Below are 25,464 nucleotides of genomic sequence, written 5' to 3'. Positions count from 1 at the left end.
CTGCATGAGGCCTCTAGGAGGGAGCCAGCCAGAGAGGACACAACCAGGGCCAAGATTTGACCTTTGTTGTTGAATCCACTTGTCTGTACTAAGCTTATAATGATGCTTATGCCTGATGTCAGTCAAAAGAGGGCCAAGGTTTCAAGGTCTCAAAAAAGACCCATTAGATGAGGGGATCTTCACTCTTTCTCCCTGCCTTTCTCCCACCTTAGGGGAGTGAGTACAGAGGAGGGGCTGCCCCACTCCTCTCCACTCTGTCCAGCTGGACCTGAGATAGGAGAGTTTTTAATGAAACAGGAGGATGGAGGATGGAGAGATGACTCAGTAGTTAAGAATGCTGCCTCAGGTTTAGTGTGGTGGCGCATGCCATTAATCCCAGCCCTTGGGAGACAGAGGCAGGTGGATCTCTGTGTGTTTAAGGATAACCTGGTCTACCTAGTGAGTGCCAGGCCAGCTGGGGCTACAGAGAGACCCTGTCTCAAAAAGATAGGAAAAAAAAAAAAAAAAAGGGTGCTTCCTGGTCTTCCAGAGGATGGGAGTTTTGTTTGTAGAATCCAGGCCAGGTGGTTCACAACTGCCTGTAACTCCAGTTCTTGGGGAGCCCATGTCCTCTTCTGGACTCCTCAGGCATGCACATGCAATACATACATGCACATACACATATATTTTAAATGGAGCAGGGCCACACTTTGGGAACTGGAATGGAGCTGTTATAACAAACATGAGAGAGAAGTCAAGTGATCAGAAAGCCAAACTGGCTACCAGCAGCACTGGGGATAGACAGAAGGAAGAAGCCATCAGACTGGATACCCTCAGGAGGTGGATAATGTTTAGGTACAATCCCAGAGCCTGTGGGTATGTAGCCTTAGAACAAAGAGGGTAGGAGACTGCAGCTGAGGATCTGGACGTATGATTAGCTCACAACCTGCAGATGGGTCCAGTAAAATAAAGATGTTAAAGGTAATGTGCTCAAAATAGGCCAAATTGGGCCAGGCTGGTGGCACATGCTTTAATCCCAGCACTTAGGAGGCAGAGGCAGGCAGATCTCTGTGAGTTCAAGGCCAGCCTGGTCTGCATAGTGAGTTCCAGGCCAGCTGGGGCTACAGGGATACCCTGTCTCAAAAAAAAAAAAAAAAAAAAAAAGCCAAATTGGCATATTGATCATCTGAAGTGGAAATCACTTGAGCTGTAAGGAAAAGGGCCTTGGAGGTGTCCTCCCAGAACACAGCAGCAGCCATGAAGACTCCTTTACTGCCAGCTGAAGGGCGACCCCACCACTTGGGCCAAGTTTTAGGACTGCAGTGGGCCTTGAATAACAAGGCTAGGAAGCTCTTCCCAAGTGTTACCCCCGGGATATCAAGGACACCCCAGAGTTCACTTCCCCTGTCCAGAGAGCCACGCGCCTATCAGTCTCTTCACTAGATGGCCCCAGTTTCTCCATCCCCACAGACACGTAAAGTTTTTCTCATAATCTGTTGTACTAATTAACGTCCTGGATCCAGCCAGGGAGCGCATGGAAGGGCTAATCAGGTGGAACCCTCTCCTTCCATAAACGCAGGGGCCTTCAGGAAGGGAGGGAAAGTCCTAGGAGAGGCACTTGGGAGCCGGGTCCCATGCACCTGGGACAAGGCAAGAACCCTGCAGAAGGGGCAGGCTGGACTTCCCCCTGTGAGCTCTTGGGAGCGCGCTGGTGCCTTGTTAGGCCACTGGGTTAAACAAAGTGAGGTAGAGTAGCTAGGGAAACTCACCCCACACCACACCCCTAGGAACGTGGGACCGCCCACCATCGCCCCCGCAGGTGTGAAGGAGCCTCTGCCCTCCAGAGCTGGGACCAGCCTCTGAGGATAGAGGTTAGCAGACTGCCCCAGGTGACCTGGCTGGGGCTTGGGCGTCAGAATGGGTTCCCCCTGGCCGGGCACCCTCTTCCCTCCAGCCTCAGCTGCATCTCCCAGAGACCAAGGCGGCCAGGTTCCTTCCCTTTTGCAGCAGGACTGGCCGGAGGAAAGAAGCAAGCCGCGTCCTTCTGCCCGCCCATCCTCGTGATGCGGCTGCTCCCAGGCGGGACTTTGTCCAGCGTGGCGACCTGGCCTGGCTGGGGCGGAGACCGGGTTTAGCAGGAGCAGCCGCGGGCTGAGTGCAGCCTCTGCTGCCCTTCCATGAGCGGGACCCGCCGGCTGTGACCCCCTCGCTCCTCTTTCTGCTCCGGGAATGGGGTGCTGACAAGTGCCTCCTCTCCTAGTGGGTGCTTATCCTGGACCAGACGCCCTGGTCCACATCCATCACTGTAGTAGCCGCAACAAGTAGAGGACATAACAGTGTCGCCTTCCTACAGGTGCAGAGAGCGAGCCTGGGCACAGCAAAGGGGAAGCGACCAGAACTCCGAGCAGGTCTGTGTTAAGCCCTAAGTACTCCCAGTCCTGGTCCCACGCAGCCCCCCCACCCCCAACCCTAGGGAGACCGCAGGAGAGAAGGGTGCACAGGCCATGGTGATACCCCAGGAGGAGGTCAGAAGGCTCCAACCTGTCCATCCCAGCAAGAGGAAGCCCAGAGCAGCAGAGCCTTCTGGAAATTTTGAATTACCACTTGTTGGGCTCAAGGGTGCCAAGGAACAAGAATGGTGGGTGGGTTGGGGACAGGGTACTCTGAAGGACAGAGGGGAGTGGGCATTTATTTCTCCTATGTGTTGCCTCCAGGAAGCCCCCACCTTTACCTAGCAGCTGTCACCACTGGGTTCCAGGGTATCTCAGGCTTAGCTATGTATGGAACTTTGCCTCCCTGTGCCTCAGTTTCCTTATCTGCCCCATGGCATTCTGAGTGGTACCTACTTCACAGGATTGCTGAACTAACCGAGTGACTGGGGGCTGGGGGTGGGCTTAGCCTCTTGTCTAGCACAAGGTTACTTTGAGCAATGTTCCTCAAGGCTCATCCTTGCCTCTCTCAAAGAGTCCTGGACTCTCAGCTTCAGGTTGATGGGGACTTTCCAAAGTCTGCAGTATTTTGGGACAGCCCCACTTTCAACTTGAAGCCTCATGACTGAGACCAAGGCAGGGAGCAGAAATGCTGGTCAGGATAGGGTTTTGAAAATTTGGGGGCTAAGACTTGCCCAATTCCAGAGCTTTTAGGCAGCCTCCCTAACCCATGGTTTAGCAAGAAGCACAGACTGTGTCCCCAGACTTCCTTTCTCAGCCAGTGGCAACAGCTTTTATTCTCTATTCCCACCTCCCATTCCATCTAGGCTAGCCGCAAGTTCTGTCCTAAGCACATCCTGAGTCTGCCCACTGTGTCACCACTCTGACACTCAAGTCCAGGCCTCCATCCTCCTTGGTCCTTCCCATGGTGTCCCTGTTGCTCCTCAGCAATTCTCACAAGTGGGGACCCCTGACAATTGCCCCCCACTTTTGGTGGTTATTCTTAATTCTGATCTGCCTGGTTCCTCTGTCTCTACCCAGTCCCTACACTTTTCTCTTGTTTTTGTTCTCAAGGGCCTTTGCTCGCTTTTCCTCTTCCAGGGATGTTCTTCCAACAATCATCTTGGGACTTAAAATTCAGGAAACCCTGTAAATATCACTGTCTCAGGAGCCTGTCCACTCTACCTGAAGGAGTCACGCTGGTCAGCTCTAGCCGTGTTAATGTCCTGCTTTCTTCCACCAGGCGGGCTGGAGGGACTTCGCCCCTGAGTGGTGTTGATGTGAGGCTTGTCTGTTCCCCCAGGTCTCTTCCCCTTGCATTCCCTGAACCCAGCGCAGTGCCTGGCATGGAGAGGAGGTTCAGGTAGTTTGGGACCATTTCCAGCAGAGTGTACAATCTTGAGCTCATTTCTCACTTCTGGTTGCCCAACAGCCTTCTTTCTCCACCTCTGCACAGACCTCTGCATGTCCTCATGTCGTTCCCTCCCTGCCCTCTGCTGCCCTCAGCTTTTCCCCTAGTGAGGCTTTTCAAGGCTTAGCCATACGGTTCTATTGTGCTGCAAACACTGTTGTCCATGGTGTTTTGCTAATGAGTTCTTTGAAATACAGTTTCTAAAATGAAGTGTTTAAGTCAAGGATGTCTGTCTAGGACACTTATCTCCAGCCACACAGGCATGGGCTTTTATAATTTTTGTTTATTTGGGCTAATTTAACAGGAAGTCATGGGAGTTTGAAACTTGTCCCTTTCTGGTGAAGCTGAAAATTTTCCTGTGTTTGCTGCTTTTGTTTCTAGTTTGAGAAGGAAGTGGATTTCCAAGGCGCTGTAATTCCTCATTTTATCTGTACTCGGTTATACTCGGTTTTAAATTTTTTTAAAGTTTTAAATTACATTTGGGGTGTGTGTGTTTGCGTGCAGACATGCACATCAGAGCATGAATGTGGAAGTCAGAGGACAACTTGTGGAAGTCAGTTCTCACTTTCCACTGTATGGGTCCTGGGGAATCAAACTCAGGTCATCAGGCTTGGCAGCAATCACCTTTACCTGCTGAGCCATCTCACCAGCCCTTCGCTGCACTTGTGAAGGTTCCACTTGAGCCCATCTCCCAGCTCCGGGTGAGATGGGCTGGATGGCTTTACGGGAGCACACAGCTGAACTGTGCCAGCAGCTACAGCTGCTGAGATTTTTGACAGTCCTGGCAGGCCGAAAAGAGAGAAGGGACTCCTGAGGGAGTGAGTTTTTGAAGAGGTTCAGTCTTTAAATACTTTTTTCAAATGATAAAATTTTACTCTTGTAACTATAAAAGTAACTTAAGGGGTTGAGGAGACAGCTTAGTTGGTAAAGTACTTGAGGACCTGGGTTCAATCCCAGTACTTACATAAAAAGCCGTTCAAGATGATGCATGTCTGCAATCTCAGTGCTGGAAGGTAGAAACAGGAGGATTCCTGGGGCTCACTAGCCAGCCAAATCTAGTCAAATTGGTGAGCTCCAGGCACAGTGAGAGACCTTGTCTCAAAAAAAATAAAAATCAGGCGGTTGAGAAAGACACCTGATATTGACCTCTGGCCTCTACTTGTGCATGCATGGGCAGGCACACTCACATACACAAATGTGTACAAACATACAAATAACTCAAGGTGCATAGTTACTCCTTGGAACTCTGGTGCAGGAAGAGCCTGGGAAATACCCTCTGTGCTCTCCAACAGTGAGACACTGCATCACCACAGGGGAGTCACAGGCATGATGGTGCTGTCCCTAGGGACTGAATCTCCTTTGGCTGCAGCAGGAACCACACACCTGGCAGCTTCAAACAGCCCCGTCTATTATCTCACAGTTCTGTGGGTCACCTGCCTAAAATCGGCCTCCATGGTCCAAATCAAAGGACTGCCAGGGTGTCTTCCTTCCAGAGGCTCCAGGGAGTGTCTGTGTGCTGTGTGCCCTTGCCAGCTTTTAGGGATACACACACCACACACACTGGCCTCCCTCCCAGTAGGCTTCTTCATCCCTCTGCTTGCAGCTCCTCCACCTTCACACCTCTGCCTCTTAGACCCTCCTGATTACAGCGGGTCCATCTGGGTAGTTCACCATCGCGTGTGGGGACACAGGTGATAGTCCCAGGTTCAAGGAACAAGGACCCGGGCACTCTGAGGACTGTTATTCTGCCTATCCCTTACTAAAAAGGAAATAAGCAAGGTTCAGAGAAAGGAGTGTGGCACTCACATTTGTGTAGGTAAAAAAAAAAAATTGAAGGGGAGATTATACATGTGCCTTCCATGTGATGTTAGAGATAATTCCAGAAGGCTGCTGGTCAGACTGGCTGTGTCTGGGAAGGAGGCCTGGGTAGAGAGAGACTGGTTTATTATCAGATAGCTTTTCATATTATTTAAAATTTTTACTGTTTAACTTTGTCATCTATGTTAAAAATAATTTTGAGCCAGGTGTGGTGGTGCACACCCGTAGTCCAAGCACTTGGGAGGCAGAGGCAGGCGGATCTCTGTGAGTTCAAGGCCAGCCTGGTCTACATAGTAAGTTCCAGGACAGCTGAGGCTACAGAGAGACCCTCTCTCAAAAAAGACCCCCCCCAAAAAATAATAATTTTGAAAAGTCACACATAGTCATTGTAAAAGTTTAGACTTTCCAGAAGCAAAGAGAAAAAAAATAGCTGCCCATGTCCAAATTTCTCCTGTTTTTTTTTTTTTTTTTTCGTCTTTTTGAGACAGGGTCTCCCTGTAGCCCCAGCTGGCCTGGATTCACTATGTAGACCAAGCTGGCCTTGAAGTCCCAGAGATCCACCTGCCTCTGCCTCTCAAGTGCTGGGATTAAAGGCGTGCACCACCACTCCCTGCCCAAATTTCTCCTTTTAAAAACTGTGTGTGTATGGGGGCTGGAGAGATGGCTCAGTGGTTAAGAACACTGACTGTTCTTACAGAAGACTGGGGTCAAATCCCAGCACCCACATGGCAGCTAACAACTGTCTGTAACTCCAACAGCCTCTTCTGTCCTCTGCAGGCACTGCACGACACAGATACACTTATCTACATGCAGACATAACACTTGTACACATAAAATAAAAATAATAAGTAAAATATTTTTTTAAATGTGCGTGTGCATGTGTGTGTGTGTGTGTGTGTGTGCATATGTGTATGTGTGTTTATGAGAGTGCCATGGTACACATGTGGAGATCAGAGGACAGCCTGAGGGAGTTCTCCGTCCATGGTGTGGGTCCCAGGGATCACACTCAGGTTGCCAGGCTTGCATGGCAAGTGCTGCTGAACCATCTCATGGGCCCCTAAGCTTCTCCTTTTCACTAAAGAATAGCCCCTAGCCTGGTATGGTGGTGCACGCCTGTAGTCCCAGAACTAGGGGGGCAGAGGCAGGCGGATCTCTGTGAGTTCAAGGCCAGCCTGGTCTACATAGTGAGTTCCAGGACAGCTGGAGCTACAGGGAGACACTGCTTCAAAAAAGACGTGCTGTTAGCCCTATAATACTTTGTTTTTGGTCTTTTGAGACAGGGTCTCTCTGTAGCCCCAGCTGGTCTGGAACTCACTATGTAGACCAGGCTGGCCTCCAACTCACAGAGACCCACCTGCCTCTGCCTCCCGAGTTCTGGGATTAAAGGCATGCTCCATCATGGATTTAAAGTTGTTTTTAAAGTGTGTATTTTTTCCACATAGATAGGTTGCCCCATGGGGACCGTATTGTGCCAGGATTTTCTGTTTCCCTTTTTACATCCATATACAAAGACTGGACTAGTGTCTCCCAGGCAACATGCCTCTTCTCCAGCAGACCCCTTTGGGAACATTCAAATCCCTGGTCTTTAGAGCAACCCTAACACCTTGATGCCATCTCTCTCTGTCTTTGAAGTTGACTTGAAATTCAAATCATGGGGTAAACTGAACTATGTTTACAATCCTGTAGCATTTAATACAATATTGTGTGCCCATCAGGCCCCCATCTGTATCTATTTCCAGAACATTCTCATTCCCATGAAGCAGGCACCCCACACCCTTCCTTCCCCCACCCCTGGCAACCCCGATCTGCTTTCTGTCTCCTGGAATTCTCATCAATGTGAATCACACAGTATGTAACATTTTAAAAATTACATTTATTTGTTGTATTTATATGTGTGTACACATGCATGCCACAATATACATGTGGCAATCAGAGAACAAACAACCTGTTGGGAGTTAGTTGGGGTTACAGGGACCAAAGAGCCACCTCATCAGCCTCCACCCTTTTTTGTAGTCCAAGCTGACCTTGAATTCGTGATCTTCCTGTCTCAGCCTCCTGAGTGCCTGGGTCACAGTGAATGCTTCTGCACAGGATTCACAACTGCCCTAATACAGCACTTGAGCAGATAGATGTTCATTAGTATTTCCAATTGTTTGAGTGTACCAGGTCTCTTGCCCTTCCAACACATTTTGTGCCTTTGCTCTTTTCAGACCCTGGTAAAACTAACCTGTGAGAACAAATTGTGAAGTGCAAGCTTGGTCACAAAAGGCTGCGGGTTTGACTAGCGTTCTCTCTCTAGTTGTCTGAATCCTGAGACTGAAGAATGGCCTCCCATGATGAAAAGGTAAATCCCCCTTGGTGGTCCCTGGGGTGAGAGGAGAATTCTGTGGGTTTTTCCTACAGGCCAGAGAAAGCCCTGCCCAGGGTATCCTGCCATGCCTGAGGACATGGAAGGAGAAATTACCTAAGGTCTTCACAGAACCCCAGAGGCATGGGAAGTGGGGTCCACCAAGCAAATCCTGACCTTGTAGTTTAAAAGCCATGAATCAGACCCTGTCTGGGTGTGGTACCACACACCTGTAATCCCAGCACTTGGGAGGTGGAAGCAGGAGGACCAGGAGATCAAGGATAGTTGTGTAAGGAGTTTAGACTTTCTAGAAGCAAAAAGAAAGAAAATAGCCCCCTGACCCCCATACACAAATTTCTCTTTTTCTCCTATGGATAATTCTTGGATATGACTATCCTTATGGTTTAAAGGTTCTTTAAATTTTTTAATTGCATTTTAATTTATTTTGTGTGTGTATATGCATATATGTGTAGGTATGCCCACGCCACTGTGTGTGTGTATGTGTGTGTGTGTGTGTGTGTGTGTGTGTGTGTGTATGTGTGTGTACAGCCTATGAGAGTCAATTCTCTGTACCATATGGGTCCTGGGGATGGAACTCAGAGCATCAAGCTTGGCAGTAAGCCAAGGTTAGAGGACAACTTGAGGGAGTTGGTTCTCTTCCCACCATATGTGTCCTGGGGATCAAATTGAGGTTGCTAGGTTCACATGGCAAGTGCCTTTCCCCATTGAGATATCTTGCCAGCCTAAAGTTGTTTTTAAAGAAGATCAGAAGTTCAAGGTCATTATCAGCTACATAAGGAAGGTATTCAAGATGAGCCTTAGCTATTTCAGATACTGCTTTAAAAAATAATAAAAATAAGCATAAGTCCACTCCCCTTTCCCTCATCTAGCCTCAGTTTTCTTGTCTGTAAAATGCCAAAAAGGCCCTTTACCAGTCCCTGGATGGGTGGGTCCAACAAGATAGTGGTCCCTGAATGCCTGACAAATGCTGAGTCCATTCAGGCCTTCCATTGCCAGCCCATTTTACAGTAAAGAAACCTGGTACAGAAGCCTAAAGCCTCTTGGTCAGGATCACACAGGAGGCTGTGGCAGAATTGGATTTTGGCTTGGTCATACTCAGAACACTTTGGCTCCTGTGTCATTGGTTATGGAGATGGGACTGATACACTGACTTGACTATCAAGGGCATGGGTGTTTGGGTTTGGGGGACATCAGTTGTGAAGGCTGGGGGTTGAGTGGGGAGGATTTCTGGATTCCCTTTCCACTATTCACATGGAAGGTCTGAGGACCTGGCCAGGATGAGTCCAGGGGGATGTTAGAGGCTCAGGGCAGCAGTAGGTTTTGGTCAAAGGAACCTCGGGGCCAATTTGAGGGTGCTCAGGATGCTGGTATTTCTTCATCTAGTAGCCTCGGGACTTGCCCAAGTTAGGCCTTCCTGAGTTCCAGATGTGACTAGGAAGAACATCAGCATGGAAGAAAGGCAGATGGACAAGGCAGACACTTCCTTGTCAATTATGAAAAACAAATACACTCAGAAATGCTTGCTGTGGGTTGGACCACAGTGAATCAGCTCTTGGGTACCAGCTTTCCAGTACCTATCCTGGGGCTGGCTCAGTCCTCAACTGTTCTGAGAAAAATGATGACAGTTTGTGCCAAGAACTGTGAAAATGGCCGTGTTCCAGCCTGGCCATCCTATTGGCTCTAGCTGTGTGCACAGGAGTCACCAGTGTTTTATGTGCTGTCAAGAAAACAGCATGGACACCACATTCAGTGATGTACCTAACATAATCCTGAAATCGACTGATTGAAGACCCCTCCAGAGATGTCACCAGGCATGGTGGCTGTAATCTCAGCACTTGGGAGGTAGAGGCAAGAGAATCAGTTCAAGAGAGTTTGAGGCCAACCTGAGCTATGTGAGACTCTGTCTCAAAAAACAAACCAACAAAAATAGATTCAGAGATATCGAAATGTGAGGTGTAATCTTAGAATTAGTCAAATTGTTCCCAACCGTGCTTACAATGAGAAACAGGGTACAGTAAGACCATTGAACTCCTTGGAAAGTTTCCTGGCCTCTGGTAAAGCAGTCTGCTGTGTATAACTAGTGGAATAAAGTAAGACATAAAATTGTCTGCAGCCTTTGGTTCTAATGGAAGGGATGTAAAAGGATGGGCGCTGTGAGGGTGAGAGGCGGGTGACGGTGAGAGGCGGGTGACTGGGTGTATCGGGAATGCTGGCTGGGGTTGCTTGTGTTTTCAAACTAGCAACACAGAGCATTAGATGCAAGCAAAGGTTTGCTCTGAGGGCAAGTGGCTGCAGCTGCAGCTGGGGTCCAGATGAGTCTTGGGGTCTAGAAGAAGCTGGGCAGATACAGGGACAAGTTAGAAGGTACAGGGCTTATCACCAGCCCATAGCCAGCCCAGAGCACAAGCAGGCCCAGCAGGGGATGTGGACACAGGACTGCAGAGCTAAGTCAGGCACATCTTGAGAAACTGGGCTGGGGTGGGGAGGTGCTGCCACCACACAGGGGCTGCCCCCACTGTTGGGGAGCTGGCCAGGACCCCTTGTAACAGACTGGTCTCTTCTTGGTAAGATAGCATGCTTCTTCCATGGCTGAGTCTTGTCTAGTGCACTACGTTTTGGAAAGTTTGCTGGTGTGGTTTGCTTTTATAGTCTTTCAGTTGTCCAGCCCTCCTGGGTTTTAAAGAAATTTTCTTTCTTTCTTTCTTTCTTTCTTTCTTTCTTTCTTTCTTTCTTTCTTCTCTCTTTCTTCTGTTAAGTGATTTCTAAAATATTTTATTTATGGGCTGTAGAGATGGCTCAGTGATTAAGAACTCTTTCTTTCTTTCTTTCTTTCTCTTTCTTTCTTTCTTTCTTTCTTTCTTTCTCTCTCTCTCTCTCCTCTCTCCTTCCTTCCCTCCTTCCTTCCTTTCTCTCTCTCTCCTTCCTTCCTTCCTTCCTTCCTTCCTTTCTTTCATTCTTTCTTTCTCTCTCTCTGTGTGTGTGTCTCTCTCTCTGTCTCTCTCTCTGTTCCTCCCCCCCTCCCTCCATCCATCCCTTTCTTTCTCTGTGTGCATGCGCATTGATGTACACATGTCATGGTGTGCATGTGGAAGTCAAAAGGCAACTTGTGGGAGTCAGTTCTCTCCTTCCACCATGTGGGTCCTGGGGATTGAGCTCAGGTAGTTAGACTTGGCAGCAGGTACCTTTATCTGCTGAGCCATTTTGCTGGTCCCTAGCCCTCCTAGTTTTGAGAACACTGGTATACTGAGGGAGGAGTAGTGACCGTTCAGCACTGCAGGACCTGATTCACAGTTGCCAGTTCTGTCAAGATGGGCTCAGCCACCCATCAGTAGAAACTGCCCCTCTTGGAACCCCTCTCTCCCTCTTCCCTTCCCTGCCCCCTAGTTTTCCCTTCTGTGAAATGGAAGCTTTAACACTAGCCTACAGAGGCATGGTGAGGATTATACCTTATCATGCATGGCATTAGCAGGGTGCCTGGTGACAGCTGCCACTTATAGCACAAGTGGTGACTCTATGATAAGGGCAGGTGGTGGCTGTGGCCCATCTTCTGGCCTTATTCCACAATGCAGATGAATACATGTATCCAGTTCACCTAGGGGGCCTGGGAGCCTGGTGTGCAGAGCCAGGGGTGGGGTACCTCTTGGCACACTGGGCTGTGGCTAGTATCTGGCTTACAACCTCACTCCATTGACAGACACCACACCAAGGCAGATGGATTCTTGAGCAGTGTGTCTGTCACAAAAGTTTGGAAGAACTCTTGAAAGCTGCTAGGTGAAGTTGGGTGAGGCCCAGTGGTCAGGGCTCACCTTGCATGTGTAAGGCCCTGGGTTCTATCCCAGCACTGTAAAAAAGTTTCCCAGTCATTCCAACATGCAGCTGAGGCTCAGAGCCACTGACTGGGTTGAGCATGGCCCCCCTCTGTGGAACTGTCTGTGGTGCTAGGGAGACACAGCAGCACTGTCACCAGTACCCTGGGAGCTCCCTTCCCTGGTAACAGACCTCCACTCAAGTAAAGATGAATCCTTGGCCATGAGCAGAAAAGAATTTCAGAACGAGCCAGAGTGAAATAAAGGCAATGAGTTTATTAAGTATTTAGACAGACATAGAAGGACAGACACAATCCCAAGGCACGGAAGCCAGCTCCTCAAAACATCACGTGTCAGTGTTATAGTGACTATATATACAATCCGGGGACTTTCTGAGTGACAGTATTCAAAGGATGTAATTTATAACAAGGTTTAAAGATTAAGCAAAGCTTAAAATTAAATAAGGTTTAAACATTAAGTAGGGATGCATGAACTGGTTTATATCTACTTACCTAAAATAATCACTTTTGCAAGTAGTATGGTTTCATATAGTCTGGTGTGGTTACCCACATCTTTAATCCCAGCACTCAGGAGGAAAAGGCAGGCAAATCTCTGTGAGTTCGAGGCCAGCCTGGTATACATAGTGAGCTACAGGCTAGACAGTGCTACATAGTGAGATTCTGTCTCAAAAAAAAAAAAAATCATGATTTTAGGTTCAGGAATGAGAAAGGTGCCACCAAGGTGAGACTCCAGTTCACACACATTCTGAGCACAATTCAGTTCATTTGCTCTTGATAAACGTCTCTGTGAGTGATTTTTTGTTTGTCATTTATGTTGAAGGTTCTTGACTCAAAGTCAACAAGGCAAATGGATGCCAGGGTGAGGGGCTTCTTTTCCATCTCACATCCCGTTAATGTTTCCTGTCTTTCTCTCCTGCCTCAGATCAAGTCGGAAAGGGGGCCCTAAGGTCTTCCCTCTGTCCACTCCATGGCTGAAGCATCACTGTCATGCTGGCCCTGGGGACTGAGTCCCTCAGTGAGAACATACAGCTTCTAGATGGATGGCTGCACACTTTCTTTCTCTGCTTTTGTAAAACAGCTCAGCATGTGCTACAGACGACATGACTGGTATCCCAGGCTTTGGACCCAACTCCCATTCCCCGAATGTCATCTTCTGCCTCTCCTAGGATTAGAAAAAGAAGCAGGGTGTATCCCCAACACCTATGTCTTTCAACTTCAGCCCACTGGTGGGTCCTGTCAGCCCTTTAGAAACCTGATAGAACCAAATGGGTAGTAGGAACGTGTCTCTCCTGTGGTACTAGCACTAGCTACAGATGCACATGTTCAGGGTGTGCCAAGGGTAAGGGATGATAAGTGTGGTATCTGTGGACACTCTGACCTCAGCCCCTCACCAGCATGGATTTCAGTTGCCAGACTGCCCACACCTGGGCTGTGTTTATAAGGGGTCATGTAGTAGGACACTGCACTGGGGTGCCTGGATTAGAGTCCCAGCTCTGCTTCTCCCTGGCTGTGTGACCTGGGGCAAGTCTCTTGGCCTCTCTGTTCCTGGTATCTGTCTGGGTAAATGGAGCCAATTCATGACCCACCCAGTAAGGATACACTGTTCTAAGAGGCTCTACACAGAGCTCCTAAAGGTAGTGGGTGCTTTGGGGATGCAAAGGACAACCCATCCTGTGACTACCTTCTCCCACACAACCTCCAATTGGGGTATCCCAGTCCCTCTAGGAAAAAGTGAGGTGAGTGAGGAGCACAGCTCCAGGGGGGGACCCAGGTTGCTGGTTCCTCCACCTGAACTGATCAGCCGCACAGGGGTTGTTTTTGCAAATTTCAAACTTCCTCCCCACCCTAGAGAAGGAAGGAGCTCTATGCTTATTTAAAGACTTCCCTGATTTTAAAAATAGGCATTCTTCAGAACACCAGTTGGGGGTGGGGCAGGTGAGCTGGCTGCACCCTGCTCCCCACAAGGGAGACTTTGTACTGCTGTGGCTGAAATTCATCCCACTCTCCCGGTGTGTGGAGCTGGTAGTGGTCTGCCAGACATGGAAGTTAACAGCTTGAGCAGGAGCCTGAGCAGCCTATACCCTGAGGTGCTTAGTCAGTGCTGAGGGTAACAGCCATAGCCACACAAATAATTGAATGCAGCCCCACAGAAGAGGAGCATGAGCACTGTCAGTATACAGTGGGGGACCTGGCTAGCACCCCTGAGCTGGGACTCTTGGGAGGGACCTGAAAGAGGAAAGAGGAACTAGATGACAAGGTGAAGGGATTACATATTCCAGGCAGAGGGAGCAGCATGAGCAAAGGCCCTGTGGCTGGAGGAACCTGCCTAATACAGAGGCTGGATGGAGACAGCATGGCAGAGCAGGGAGATGCCAGTTAGAGCAGATGTGTGGGTAGAGCTATAGCAGGCAGAATGGGGATAGGGTGGGTGATGGTTCTTAACCATTAAGAGCAGTAGGAAACCAAAGAAGTTTCAAGTAAAAGAATATGGCAGAAATCCCCAAGACCAACCCAGGCTTAGTGCCTAACAGGAAGGGCTCTGAGAAGCCACTACACACATGTACTCAGGGTGGACACATCTTGCAGATTAAATCAGCCAAGGGGAAGGCTCTGGGCTGAGACCACAGGAAGCTGGCTGCACACAGCAGACTGCCCTCCCACAGGTCACACAGGACATGCTGTTTCCTTCATCAATGAACCATGATAGGAGGTGAGGTGTTCAGGACCAGAGAAGCCCATTGGATACCATACCACACCCACAGGGGTTATAAGTTTCTGAGACAAGCCCTTTCTGTGTAGCCCAGGCTGGCCTTGAACTTTCAGTCCTCTTGCCTCAGTGTACTGAGTGCTGGGATCACATGTGTGCACTGTTATGCCTGCCTCTACCAGAGATTTTTTTGGTGTGGGGGGCCCTGAATGACTCAAAACTCCAGACTCCAAGGACAGCAGGAGTTCAGTGTAAATCACACTGCTGACACCAGTCTGGGCACAGCAGGCTATTTCTGTATGGGGTCAGGGGTTGGGTGGGGGGCAGAGCACTCACCAGGTGACTTGAGAGCGAGGCAGGTGTTGAAGGGGAGTGCTGAAGGTTCATCCTTCATTCCTTTCCTTCCTTCTTCCCTTCTTTCTTTTTCCTTTTCTTTAAAACTTTTATCTGCATTTATTTTATGCTCAAATTATTCCCATGACATAAGTTCTTGTTTCTTCTGGCTGTCTTTTTCTTCTGTTCAACCTGCTCTCAGGCTTAGGAACAATTGGTTCCTTTTCAGTGAGTGAGGATAATTTTGATGTGGCAGGGGGAGCTCATGAGTGGGTTAATCTGACCATGAGATCTCTAAATTCAGTGGTGCATCTTGGGTGATTTGTTCACCTGGATGTGCTCAATGACTGGCCTACATCTAAAACCTTAAGTTCAGCATTATTCTCTTCATTTTAAAACATGTCCAGAAAAAATTCAGCACTCTTTTTGGGCCACTGACCCTGTGTCCAGCCCCACTGTTTGGCCTGGGCACACCTACCAACTCCACCATTATACCCCCAAATGGCACACATTGCTTCTTTAAAGTGACATCTTGTAGATATTTGGTAGGTTTTTGGATATGCATCCCTTGATGGCCTGGGCAGTTTCACAGGTGTTCTTAAAGTGAACATGAAGATTGGATCCTCTTGATTTGCATGATTTTGTAGGGTTTTCTGGGTCAACAGAGTAGTGAACTATTTTCATGGGTCACCCCAAGTTGTGTACAGGAAGAGGACTAGGCTCACTCTTTTCTGACAGGTTGTGATGGGTTCTGTTTGGAGCAGAGACCTCTAACTGCAGGTGGAAAAGGCAAGCGTGGGGCTGGGGAGATAGTTCAGAAGTTAAGGTGCTTCCTGTGCAAGCAGAAGGACCAGAGGTTCCCTAGGAACCTATGTAAATACTGGGTGGGTGTTGTGGGCTGCCTATAGTTCCAGCCTTGGAAGGTGGGGATGGGATCCACAGAGTAAGCTCAGTAGCACTACTTGCCATACCAGGGAGCTCTGGGTTCAGTTGAGAGACCCTGCCTCACCGAATAAGGTGGAAGAGCAATAGAGGATGATTCTTGATCCCAACCTCTACAAGCACATGCACACATATACACATGTGCCCACACACATGAAAAACATGCCAGTTGAGGAGATGGCTCAGTAGGGAAAATACTTGCTATGTAAGCATGAGGACCTGAGTTCGATCCCTAGCATCCATGTGAACAGCTAGGTATGGTGGCCTGTGCTTGTAATCTCAGGGAGGAGACAGGGAGGAGATTGGTGGATCCCTGGAGCTCACTAGACAGGTAGTCTAACTGAATCAGTGAGTGCTAAGTTCAGTGAGAGACACTTTCTCAAACAAAACAAAACAAGAATACCAAGATGGACAACTCCTGAGGAATGACACCTGACATTGACCTCTGTCCTCCACTTGCATGTCCCACCACCCCCACACGGGGGGAGGGAAGCAGGGGTGGCAGCCAGAGCTGTGAGCAGAGTTGACCTTCTAGTGAGAGGTGGAGCCTGTCACATTTTCCCCTCATTAGTAGACTTCCTTGGAAGAAATCTGGTAGACCGGAGCTGATATACTGAACTTAAGCACTCAGGGCTTTTGTTTTTAGCCATTCCACCATAAGATGTTAAAATAGGGGCAGGAGAGATGACTCAGTGGTTAAGAGGGTACACTGTTCTTGTAGAGGACCAGAGTTTGGCTCTAGTTTTAAAAAATTAAAATGACAGGCATGCATATATTTATATTTACACATGTATAATTATGTTGAACTCTAATGAAATTATCAATTTCTATCAAGTTTAACCTACAAAAATGGTATTTTAAAAAGTCTTTTTCAGGAAAGTTTTCTTGAGTTATATCTTTTAAATTCTTTTTTCTTTATGTGCAAATGTTTTGTCTGCATGTAAATGTGTCACGTGTGTGCAGTACCCATGGAAGCCAGAAGAGGGTGTCAGAGCATATGGAACTGGAGTTATAGAGAGTTGTTAGCCACCATGTGGGTGCTGGGAACTGAACCTAGGTCCTCTGTAAGAACAGTTAGTGCTCTTAACTTCTGAGCCATCTCTCCAGCCCATGTTGGTTTTCTTGTTCAGCAACTCTGGTTGTTTCTTCCTGTTCTTCTGTTTGGTTCCTTCTCTCCCTGCCCCTGACTCTCACTTTACTAACTATCATCCTCTGCTGGCCAGGTCTTACTCTGAAAATGGCAGTTCTTAGGGTTGAACTGAACAAAGTGGAAGGCTTCTCTCCATCCTCCTTCCCAAGCCTACTCCCTCCTGATCATAACCACTCAGTTTGGGTGGTTGATTTTTCTATTTCTTTGTAACCACAGACTGGGAACAGCTCTCTATGCTAGTACATGTGGGCTTGCCACCTTCCATATGCCTGTGCTTTGGATGGGATCCAAAATGGTGTGTGTTGTGACACTCTGAGGTCTTTTTAATTTGAGTAGTGGACACTCCACCCCTCCCTTTGTAAACCTTGTGGCACACTCATCTCTTGTCGGGTCAAATGCTAAGGATAGTTTCAAATTTGAGAGAAGTTAGTTTAGGGCCAATCTCTCCTTCACTTTCACACCCAACATGTCACAGAACCTCAAGATTTTTGTTTCTGGTTTTTGATTTTTGAGACAGGATCTCATGCCTAGCCCAGGTTGACCTTGAATTCACTATGTCCCAGATTGACCTTGAACTCCTGACTCTCCTGCCTGTACCTCCAGTACTAAGATTACAAGCATGTGTTTGGCTTTTTAATGTATGTATAATTATATATTATAAATTATATATATAGCTTTTTTTGTCTTTTTTTTTTTTTGAGACAGGGTCTCCTTGTAGCCCCAGCTGTCCTGGAACTCACTATGTAGACCAGGCTGGCCTCGAACACACAAAGATCCCCTTGCCTCTGCCTCCCAAGTGCTGGGATTAAAGGCATGCGCCACCACACCCAGCAATATATAGCTTTTTTTTTTTTTGAGATAGGGTCTCATTATATAGCCTAGGCTGGCCTGGAACTCACTATATAGATCAGGTTGGCCTCAAACTCATAGAGCTCCACCTGCCTCTGCCTCCCAAGTGTTGGGATTAAAGTTATGAGCCACCATGTCTGGCCTAATTTTTTTTACATTTATTTATTTTATTGTATGTGTGTATGTGCACACTCAGGTGTATCATAATGCATGTGTGGAGGTCACAGGACAACTTTTGGGAGTCAGTTCTCTTCTTCTTCTACCATGTGGGTTCTGGGGATTGAACTCAGGTTGTCAGGCTTGATGGCAAGTGCCTTTACCCACTGAACCATCTCACTGGACAATTTTCTAATATTTTTTCAGAAGATGAAAGAATACATGCATGGTGACATGTACCTTCTCAGCTGCCAGGGAGGCTGAGGCAGGAGGATCACTTGTGCTTGGGAGATAGGAGTCAGCTTAGGCAACATAGTGAGCATATATATATATATATATAAAGCTAAAAGAAACATGCCATTGCCCTCCTTCAGAGCAAGGCTGTTGACTTGCTCTCAGTGGTCTGTAGGAATGCCCACTCCCTCACTCCTATCACTAACCACTGATTTGTGACATGTGACTACAGGCTGATGTTCTTGCCTCCTGTGGCCTCAGTTTCTGCTCTGCCCTGCCTGCTTCTGACAGCTGATGGGGTGCCTTCAGGCAGAAGGCACAGGCTGGGGATGTGTCCAGCTGCAGACACACCGTGTCCACAAGGTTCTTCAGCCTTCAGAAAAATGGGCTTCCTCTTTGAGGTCCAGGTGGAGCATGTGGCCCAGTAGGATCCAGGGAGGAATGCGTGTGTCCTACAGGACTGGCCAGGCTCAGACCCTCTGTGTTAGTGTGCAGGGGCTGCTAGGATAGGCTGCTATGGCCTGGGGGCAGAGCATGGGTGGAGGGAATGCCTTCTCACACAGTTCTGGAGCTCAGGAGTCCAAAGTCAAGGGGTCAGTTGGGGTGGCTCTGTCTGGAGACTCTGGCCTGTCTTATAGCTTTGGTGGTTTCAGTGGTCCTTGGCTTGTTGACACATCACTCTGATCTCTGCCTCCATCTTCATGTGACCTGGCCCTATGGGTCTCCTCTGCTCCTCAGAACAATGGCCACCCACATCAGGCTGTTTCCATCTCAAGATCTTAGTTACATTATTGACAGAGACCCAAATGCCAAAAAAGGTTATTTTCTGCAGCTCTGAAGGGGATGAATCCAGGAACCTACAATTCAATCCAGTAACAATCTGTGGCTCTCTGGGAATCTGGCTACTGGTTGGCTGGGTTCTCTTGGCCCTGTATTCTAGAACATGGCCTCTGAGTCACACAGTCCTGGGGCTGAGGCTGGCTCTGTCATCTTCCAGTACTGTGTGATTCTGGATATATCACGTGGGCCACTGAGACATTCAGTGCTGGCCTCAGCTTCTGGAGGGAAGATAGACTCATGTGATCCAGTGATACACTAGATGATAAATGAGCTGATGATGGTGGATGGTGCTCTGGAACTTGGGAGTTGGCTGCATTTTTTAAAAACTACCTTTTTCAGCTGGGCATGGTGGTGCACGCCTGTGGTCCTAGCACTTGGGAGGCAGAGGCAGGTGGATCTAGGCCAATCTGGGCTAGAGTAAAACCTTTCTCAAAACTAAACCAAAAGCTTGGCACAGTGGCTCACAGCTTTGATCCCAACACTCAGGAGGTAGAGACAAGTAGATTTCTGTGAGTTCAAGGCCAGCTGGGGCTGGACTACAGGGAGACCCTGTCTCAAAAAGACAAAAAAAAAAAACAAAAAAAAAAAACTACCTTTTCCACAATGTCAGAGGCTGTGAGGTAGGACTTCTCCCCTGTAGCTGGTGGCTTTGCCCCTGTAAAGACAGGAACTTGGGAGACTGCTTTCTCTGTTAAGTGTAGGTCTGTTCTTTTCACTTTCCTGTTTCCCAAGTAGTCATTTGTCTGGTGTGACATCTGACACATGTCATATTGCTTTGGAGAAGCAGCTCCCTTATTCTGTTGTGTGGATAATTTGCTCATTAAATATTTATTGAGCTTCTCCCTGGGTAAGAGAGGAAGAGTGTCTGTCCCCACCTGATTTGTGGCCTGCACCATGTGATGGGGGCGAGGGGCCAAGGCAGGGACATCTAGACCTAAGTCCTGATGATATACAGAGTGACACAGGTCGCAGACCAAAGAGAATACAGCATGCTCTAGAACTGCCAAGAGACCCTGTAGCTGGAGTGTGGCAGGGCCAGGGAGGACGAAGAGGAGAACCAGAGAGCCTGCCTGCCTGGACTCATTCTGCGACAATGTGGGCGAGACAAGGGAGGGGCAGGACCCAGCCTGGCCAGCACTGGCTGGCCTGACTTCTGTGTGTTGGAAGGATGGAGGAGGAGTAAGGAGAGTAGAGCAGGTCCAGACAGTGGCTGCAGCAGGGACAAGTGATCAGAGAGCTGTTAGAAGGTAACACACATAAGGTGGGAGGGAGGAAGGGAGCCAAGTCTGAACATCAGTTCTCTGCTTGGGCAGCAGGGTGGGTGTGATACCATGCCCAGGAGAAGCAGATCTGGGAAGAAGTGAGTTGAGTTTGGCCACAGCAAGCTACTGAGATGGCAACAACTCAGATGCCAGGTGAACACTTTTCTTTGAACATGAGCAGCACTGATACCCCAGGGCTGCTGAGTCCCCCAGACAGGGAGGGGCCCCAGCCTGACAAGGTCAGGGTTGAGCTGACAAGGAAGTCGGGCATGGGAGACTGAGCAGGGGAGAGGAGTGAGGCGAAGAGCTGTCAAGGAGAACGGGCTCAGCAGTCAGGGGTGGATGATAGACAGTTCAGAGCTTCGTGGGCGGGCTTTGTTCTATGTGTGCGTGCATGCATGCATGTGAGACCAGAGGTCAACCTCAGGTGTCATTTCTCAGAAGCCATCTAACTTAGTGTTGTTTTGCTATTGAGACAAAATCTTTCACTGGCCTGGAACTCACCTGTTCTACCTCTCCAGAGCTGAGATTACAGACACATTCCATCACACCCAGAATGTTTTGTTTTGTTTTGTTTTTGCCAGGGGTCTGGTGCAGGCCTTTAACCCCAGCACTCAGGAGGCAGAAGCAGGTGGATCTCAGTGAGTTAGAGGTCATCCTCATCTACCTAGCAAGTTCTAGGGAGGCCAGGGTCATACAATGAAACTTTCAAAAAAAATTTTTTTGGTCTTTTTGAGACAGGGTCTCCTTGAAGCCCCAGCTGGCCTGGAACTCACAGAGATCTACCTGCCTCTACCTCCTGAGTGCTGGGATCAAAAGTGTGCACTACCACACCCGGGCAAAATTTTTATTTTTATTTTACTTTTTCAATTTTATTTATTTTTATTTTATGTGTATGAGTGTATTGCCTCCATGTAAGTGCACCTGTGTCATGCTGTGCCTGAGGAGGTCAGAAGAGGGCGTCAGATCTCCTGGAACTAGAGTTACAAATGGTTGTTAGCTGCCATGTGGGTGCTGGGAACTGAACCCAGGTCCTCTGCAAGAGCAGCCAGTGCTCTTAACCTCTGAGCCATCTCTCCAGCCCCCAAGTTTTTATTTTTTAATTTTAAAAATTTCATGTTTGTGAGTGTATTGCCTGCATGCATGTAAGTGTACCTGTGTCATGCAGTGCCCAAGGAGGTTAGAAGATGGTGTTGGAACTGGAGTTATGGACAGTTGTTAGCCACCATGTGGGTGCCAGGAATCAAACCTAAATCTTCTATAAGAGCAGCCAGTGCTCCATCTCTCCAGCCCCCTTATTTTTATTTTTTAGTTATATGTATATATGTGTCTGTGTGTGGGTATGTATATGTGAGTGCAGGTGCGTGTGGAGGCAAAAGAGCATGTCAGATCCCCTGGAACTGGAGTTACAGTTGGCTGTGAGCTGTCCTTCCTGGGTCCTCTAGAAGAGTAGTACATGCTCAACTGATAAGCCATCTCTCCAGCCCCTACACAAGATGTTTTATGTGGGTGCTGGCACGTCACTGACTGAGCCATCTCCCCAGTCCTGGGTTGAGCTTTGATACAGAAAAGTGACCTCAGAGTAAGGAGCACAGGTGAGGGCAGAGTGGGCACAGCAGGCACCCAGGCAGGGAGATATAACTGTGGGTGTCTATGCCAGCCATCGACTATAGAGTCTCCTGCTGCAAGTGACAGAGCCATGGCTCTAGGTCCAAACACATGCCACCATCAGCCTTTAAGACTGTTGTCTGTAACTACAGGGAACAAAGTAGAGGAGCTAGAAGTGATTTTCCATGGTGGTGATGGAGAGTCATCATTAAAATCCAGAGGAGCCCCACCTGGGTGCTCACCAAGTCTCACCCAGTCAGTCTTTCCATGTGGACAATACACTCAAAGGCCAGGGTGATGGAGAGGCTGAGGCCCACTCCAATTTTGGTGGGAGGGGGAGGGTCGGATCAGCACTTTCTGGAACTTTTCTGCTTCTGTCATGACAGAGACTTGACTTAAAACTAGAATTCTTTTCTGCTCTGCTGGGTGCCACAAGTTTTCATCCCAAGTAACCAAAGTTGCTTCTTGACTGGTCAGAGTTTCAAAGAGGAAACTTTCCTCTCATGATATGTGGTTTTGTAAAGCACCCCAAGTCTCAGCTGCTTTTGCCTTCTGGGTGAGGTATTTCCAGGGGGAGTTTGTGGCCTGCCTGGGAGAAAGGAAGCAGTATCCTTGGCAGGGGCTCCGGCCATAGGGCAGATGTCACATGGAGCCCAGGGAACACAGACCCTCCTTTGTGGAGCTTAAATGCTAAAAAGGAATGAGAAGTTAGGTGCTGTGAGAGTAAAGAGCATGAAGAGAGGCTGTAGAGTTGGGGGCGGGGGTCTGGCTTTGGTTCAGGGTCCAGAGAGGACCACCCTGAGAGAGTGGCAATATGGCCAGCTGAGGCTTCATGCATGGATAAGGGTGGAGTGAGCCAGGTTCAGAATTGGAACAGCCCTCATAAGGCTCTGTGGTATGGAGAATGGAAGGCATTGGGGGGGAGGTGGAGCCACAGCAGCAGGCTATGGGAAGCAGAGAGCCTCACAGGGCTGTGTCCATCATGTAAAGGGTCTTGGGCTTTTGTGGAAGCATCATGAAGGAGTGATTTCTGGGGTGAGGTGGCTGGTGACAGAGTCAAAGTAAGGTTTGCTGAGGCTGCTGGGTAGAAAATCAGTTGGAAGAGTCAGATCATGAACCCTTCCTAGGCCATGGAGGACAAAGGCTTAGACTGGTGTGCTGGCTGAGGAAGAAGCAGAGGTGAGAGGAAGAGGGATGGATGACCGCAGGCTTCTGGTTGGGTCCTAGATGCAGTGGCTCCTGGGAGGCCACGCAATCCCAAGCTCTCTTTCAGCCTTCCAGTATCTGGGGAAGTCTGAGGTTCCTAAGGTACCCGGATAGTATGGGAGGTAGGGCGGGGAGGCAGCCTAGGGTCTAGATGCCTGCCTTCCTGGATACAGCCCCATGGAGCCCCACATGCCTTCACATGCCACCTTAGCCTTACCGTGGCTGTAACAATGTCAGGGACTTCCCCAGGCTTAACTAGAAAATGTTGGGGTTGCAGGGAGGCTTGTAAAAGAGATGCGTTCTTTGACCAAATCTGTAGCCAGGCATCATAGAACAGAGGGTAGGACAGTGGACAGGGCCAAGAGCTCCTCCAGTCTACTCCCAAGTACATTGTTAGTTTATTTCTTGTGTTGCTGGAAATGGAACCCAGCCAGGGCTTTCAGTGCGCTAGGTAAGCATTCTAACACTATGCTACATCCCTAGCCTCAGCCAATTCCCTTGTATGTTTTTTCTGCTTGGAGTTCATTGAGATTCTTTGATCACCGTGTTTCTATTTTCCATCAAATTTGGACATTTTTCAGTCCTTAAAATGATTACATTTTATTTCTTTATTTGTTTGTTTATACACACACAACAGTACAGGTGTTGAGGTCAGAGTACAACTTGCAAGAATTGTTTCTCTTCTTCCAGCATGTGGATCCCAGATATTGAACTCAGGTCATCAGACTTGGCAGCTAGTACCTTTACCCACTGAGCCATCTCACCAGGCCTTAGCCAATATTTTTTGAATATTGTTTCTTTGATAATCTCTTCAGCTAATAATTTTTTTATTTAAATCTCTGTAGGTATACATATGCATGAGTTTGTGTGAGCACAGGTGCACATGTACCACAGCATGCGTGTGAAGGTCAGGGAACAACCTTCCACCTTCTTTGATACAGGGTGTCTTGTTTGCCGCTGAGTATACCAGACCAGCTGGCCCCTGAGCCTCTGGGATTCTCCTGCCTGTACCTTCTTTCCTGCTGCAGGACAGCTAGGCTACAAATACACACTACCATATCCAGCCCTACATGGATTCTGGACACCTAAACTCAGGTCCTCACATTGTGTGGCAAGCCCTTTACCCACTCCTCATCTCCTTAGTCCTCCAGTTGATATTTTCTATTGCTCTGTCTTTAAGTTCACTGATCTTTCCTTGTACAGTATCTTTTTGTTATTGTTTTGTCATTTTTATTTTTAACAGGGTCTCATATAGCTCAGGCTGGCTTAGAACATTCTATGTAGCCAAGGTTGGCCTTGAAATCCTGATGATCTTCCTGTCTCTACTTCCCAAGTGCTGGTATTACAGGCACGTACCACCACCCTTGGCTCTTCCACAGTGTCTTACTGGCTTTTAAACCTGTCCAGTGATTTTTCTTTTCATATACATATTTTTTAGTTCCATGGTAGCTGTTGAAATATTTTTCAGTTTTTATACTATTGTCTTCCCTGATACGGTGCTGAGTTTTGTTCAGTGGGTAGTTCATTTAATTGTAGTTAACAGATGATTGTGAGCTGCCATGCGGGTTCTGGGAACTGAACCTGTGTCCTCTATAAGAGCTGCAAGTGTTCTTAACTGCTGAGCCATCTCCCCAGTCCTTTTTGTTGTTTTTAAATCTGAAATTCAAGTACCAAAAGGAGCCCTGTATTTTTTAAGTTTTTGTTTTGTTTTTTTGTCTTTTTGAGACAGGGTCTCCCTGTAGCCCCAGCTGTCCTGGAACTCATTATATGGACCAGACTGGCCATCATCACAGAGATGTGCCTGCCTCTGTCCCCCAAGTGCTGGGACTACAGGTGTGCACCACCGCACCCAGCTAGGTTTTTAATATTTATTTATTTGTATGTGGCAGGGTATGGAGGTCAAAGGATAACTTGGCAGGAGTCAGTTCTTTCCTACCATATGGGTTCTGGGGATAGAACTCAGGTCATCAAACATGGTGAGCCATTTTGCAGGCTTAGTTGACCTTTGCAAGGCTTGTTTTAGACTTGACTGCGGGGTTGAGTCTAAGGCAGCCCTCACTGTAGGACTACGTTAGACTGCTGCTTTTCTGGAATTCCTGCTGGATGCTTGGGGTGTTCTAAAGTTCTCTGTTGGCTTTTGGAATCACAGATCTCCTCACCCAGCCCGGCATCATCTCTGCCAGTTGTTAGCTCTTCAGTTCCCCAAGAGTTTTGTTTTCTAGCAAGTTATATTTTGCCCTGCCTCAGAGTCTGTTGCTATATATGTTTAGGATCCAGAGAAAGTGTTTTTGTGGCTTCTCCCTGCCGTCAGATTCCTGAGAATGGGATTGAGCTTTGGTCTCAAAC

At 48.2% G+C, this 25,464-nt stretch overlaps 1 protein-coding gene across 1 annotated transcript in view; it reads left to right on the top strand.

Annotated features, from left to right (window-relative positions):
- The first annotated feature begins 1,823 nt into the window (after window positions 1-1,823).
- The window catches only part of Hvcn1 (hydrogen voltage gated channel 1), a 37,996-nt gene continuing 14,355 nt past the window's right edge, over window positions 1,824-25,464 (top strand). The window contains exons 1-3 of the mRNA XM_008839399.3: window positions 1,824-1,850; window positions 2,333-2,387; window positions 7,848-7,981. Of these exons, the coding sequence (XP_008837621.2) occupies window positions 7,961-7,981 (21 nt within the window). The 5' untranslated portion in view covers window positions 1,824-1,850; window positions 2,333-2,387; window positions 7,848-7,960. The remainder of the gene's footprint in view (window positions 1,851-2,332; window positions 2,388-7,847; window positions 7,982-25,464) is intronic.

This window comes from Nannospalax galili, unplaced genomic scaffold (genome assembly GCF_000622305.1).
Source record: "Nannospalax galili isolate Female #2095 unplaced genomic scaffold, S.galili_v1.0 scaffold218, whole genome shotgun sequence".
Taxonomy (NCBI): Eukaryota; Metazoa; Chordata; class Mammalia; order Rodentia; family Spalacidae; genus Nannospalax; species Nannospalax galili.
The sequence above is the reverse complement of the archived record's forward strand: the minus strand, read 5'-3'. Positions and strand labels throughout refer to the sequence as shown.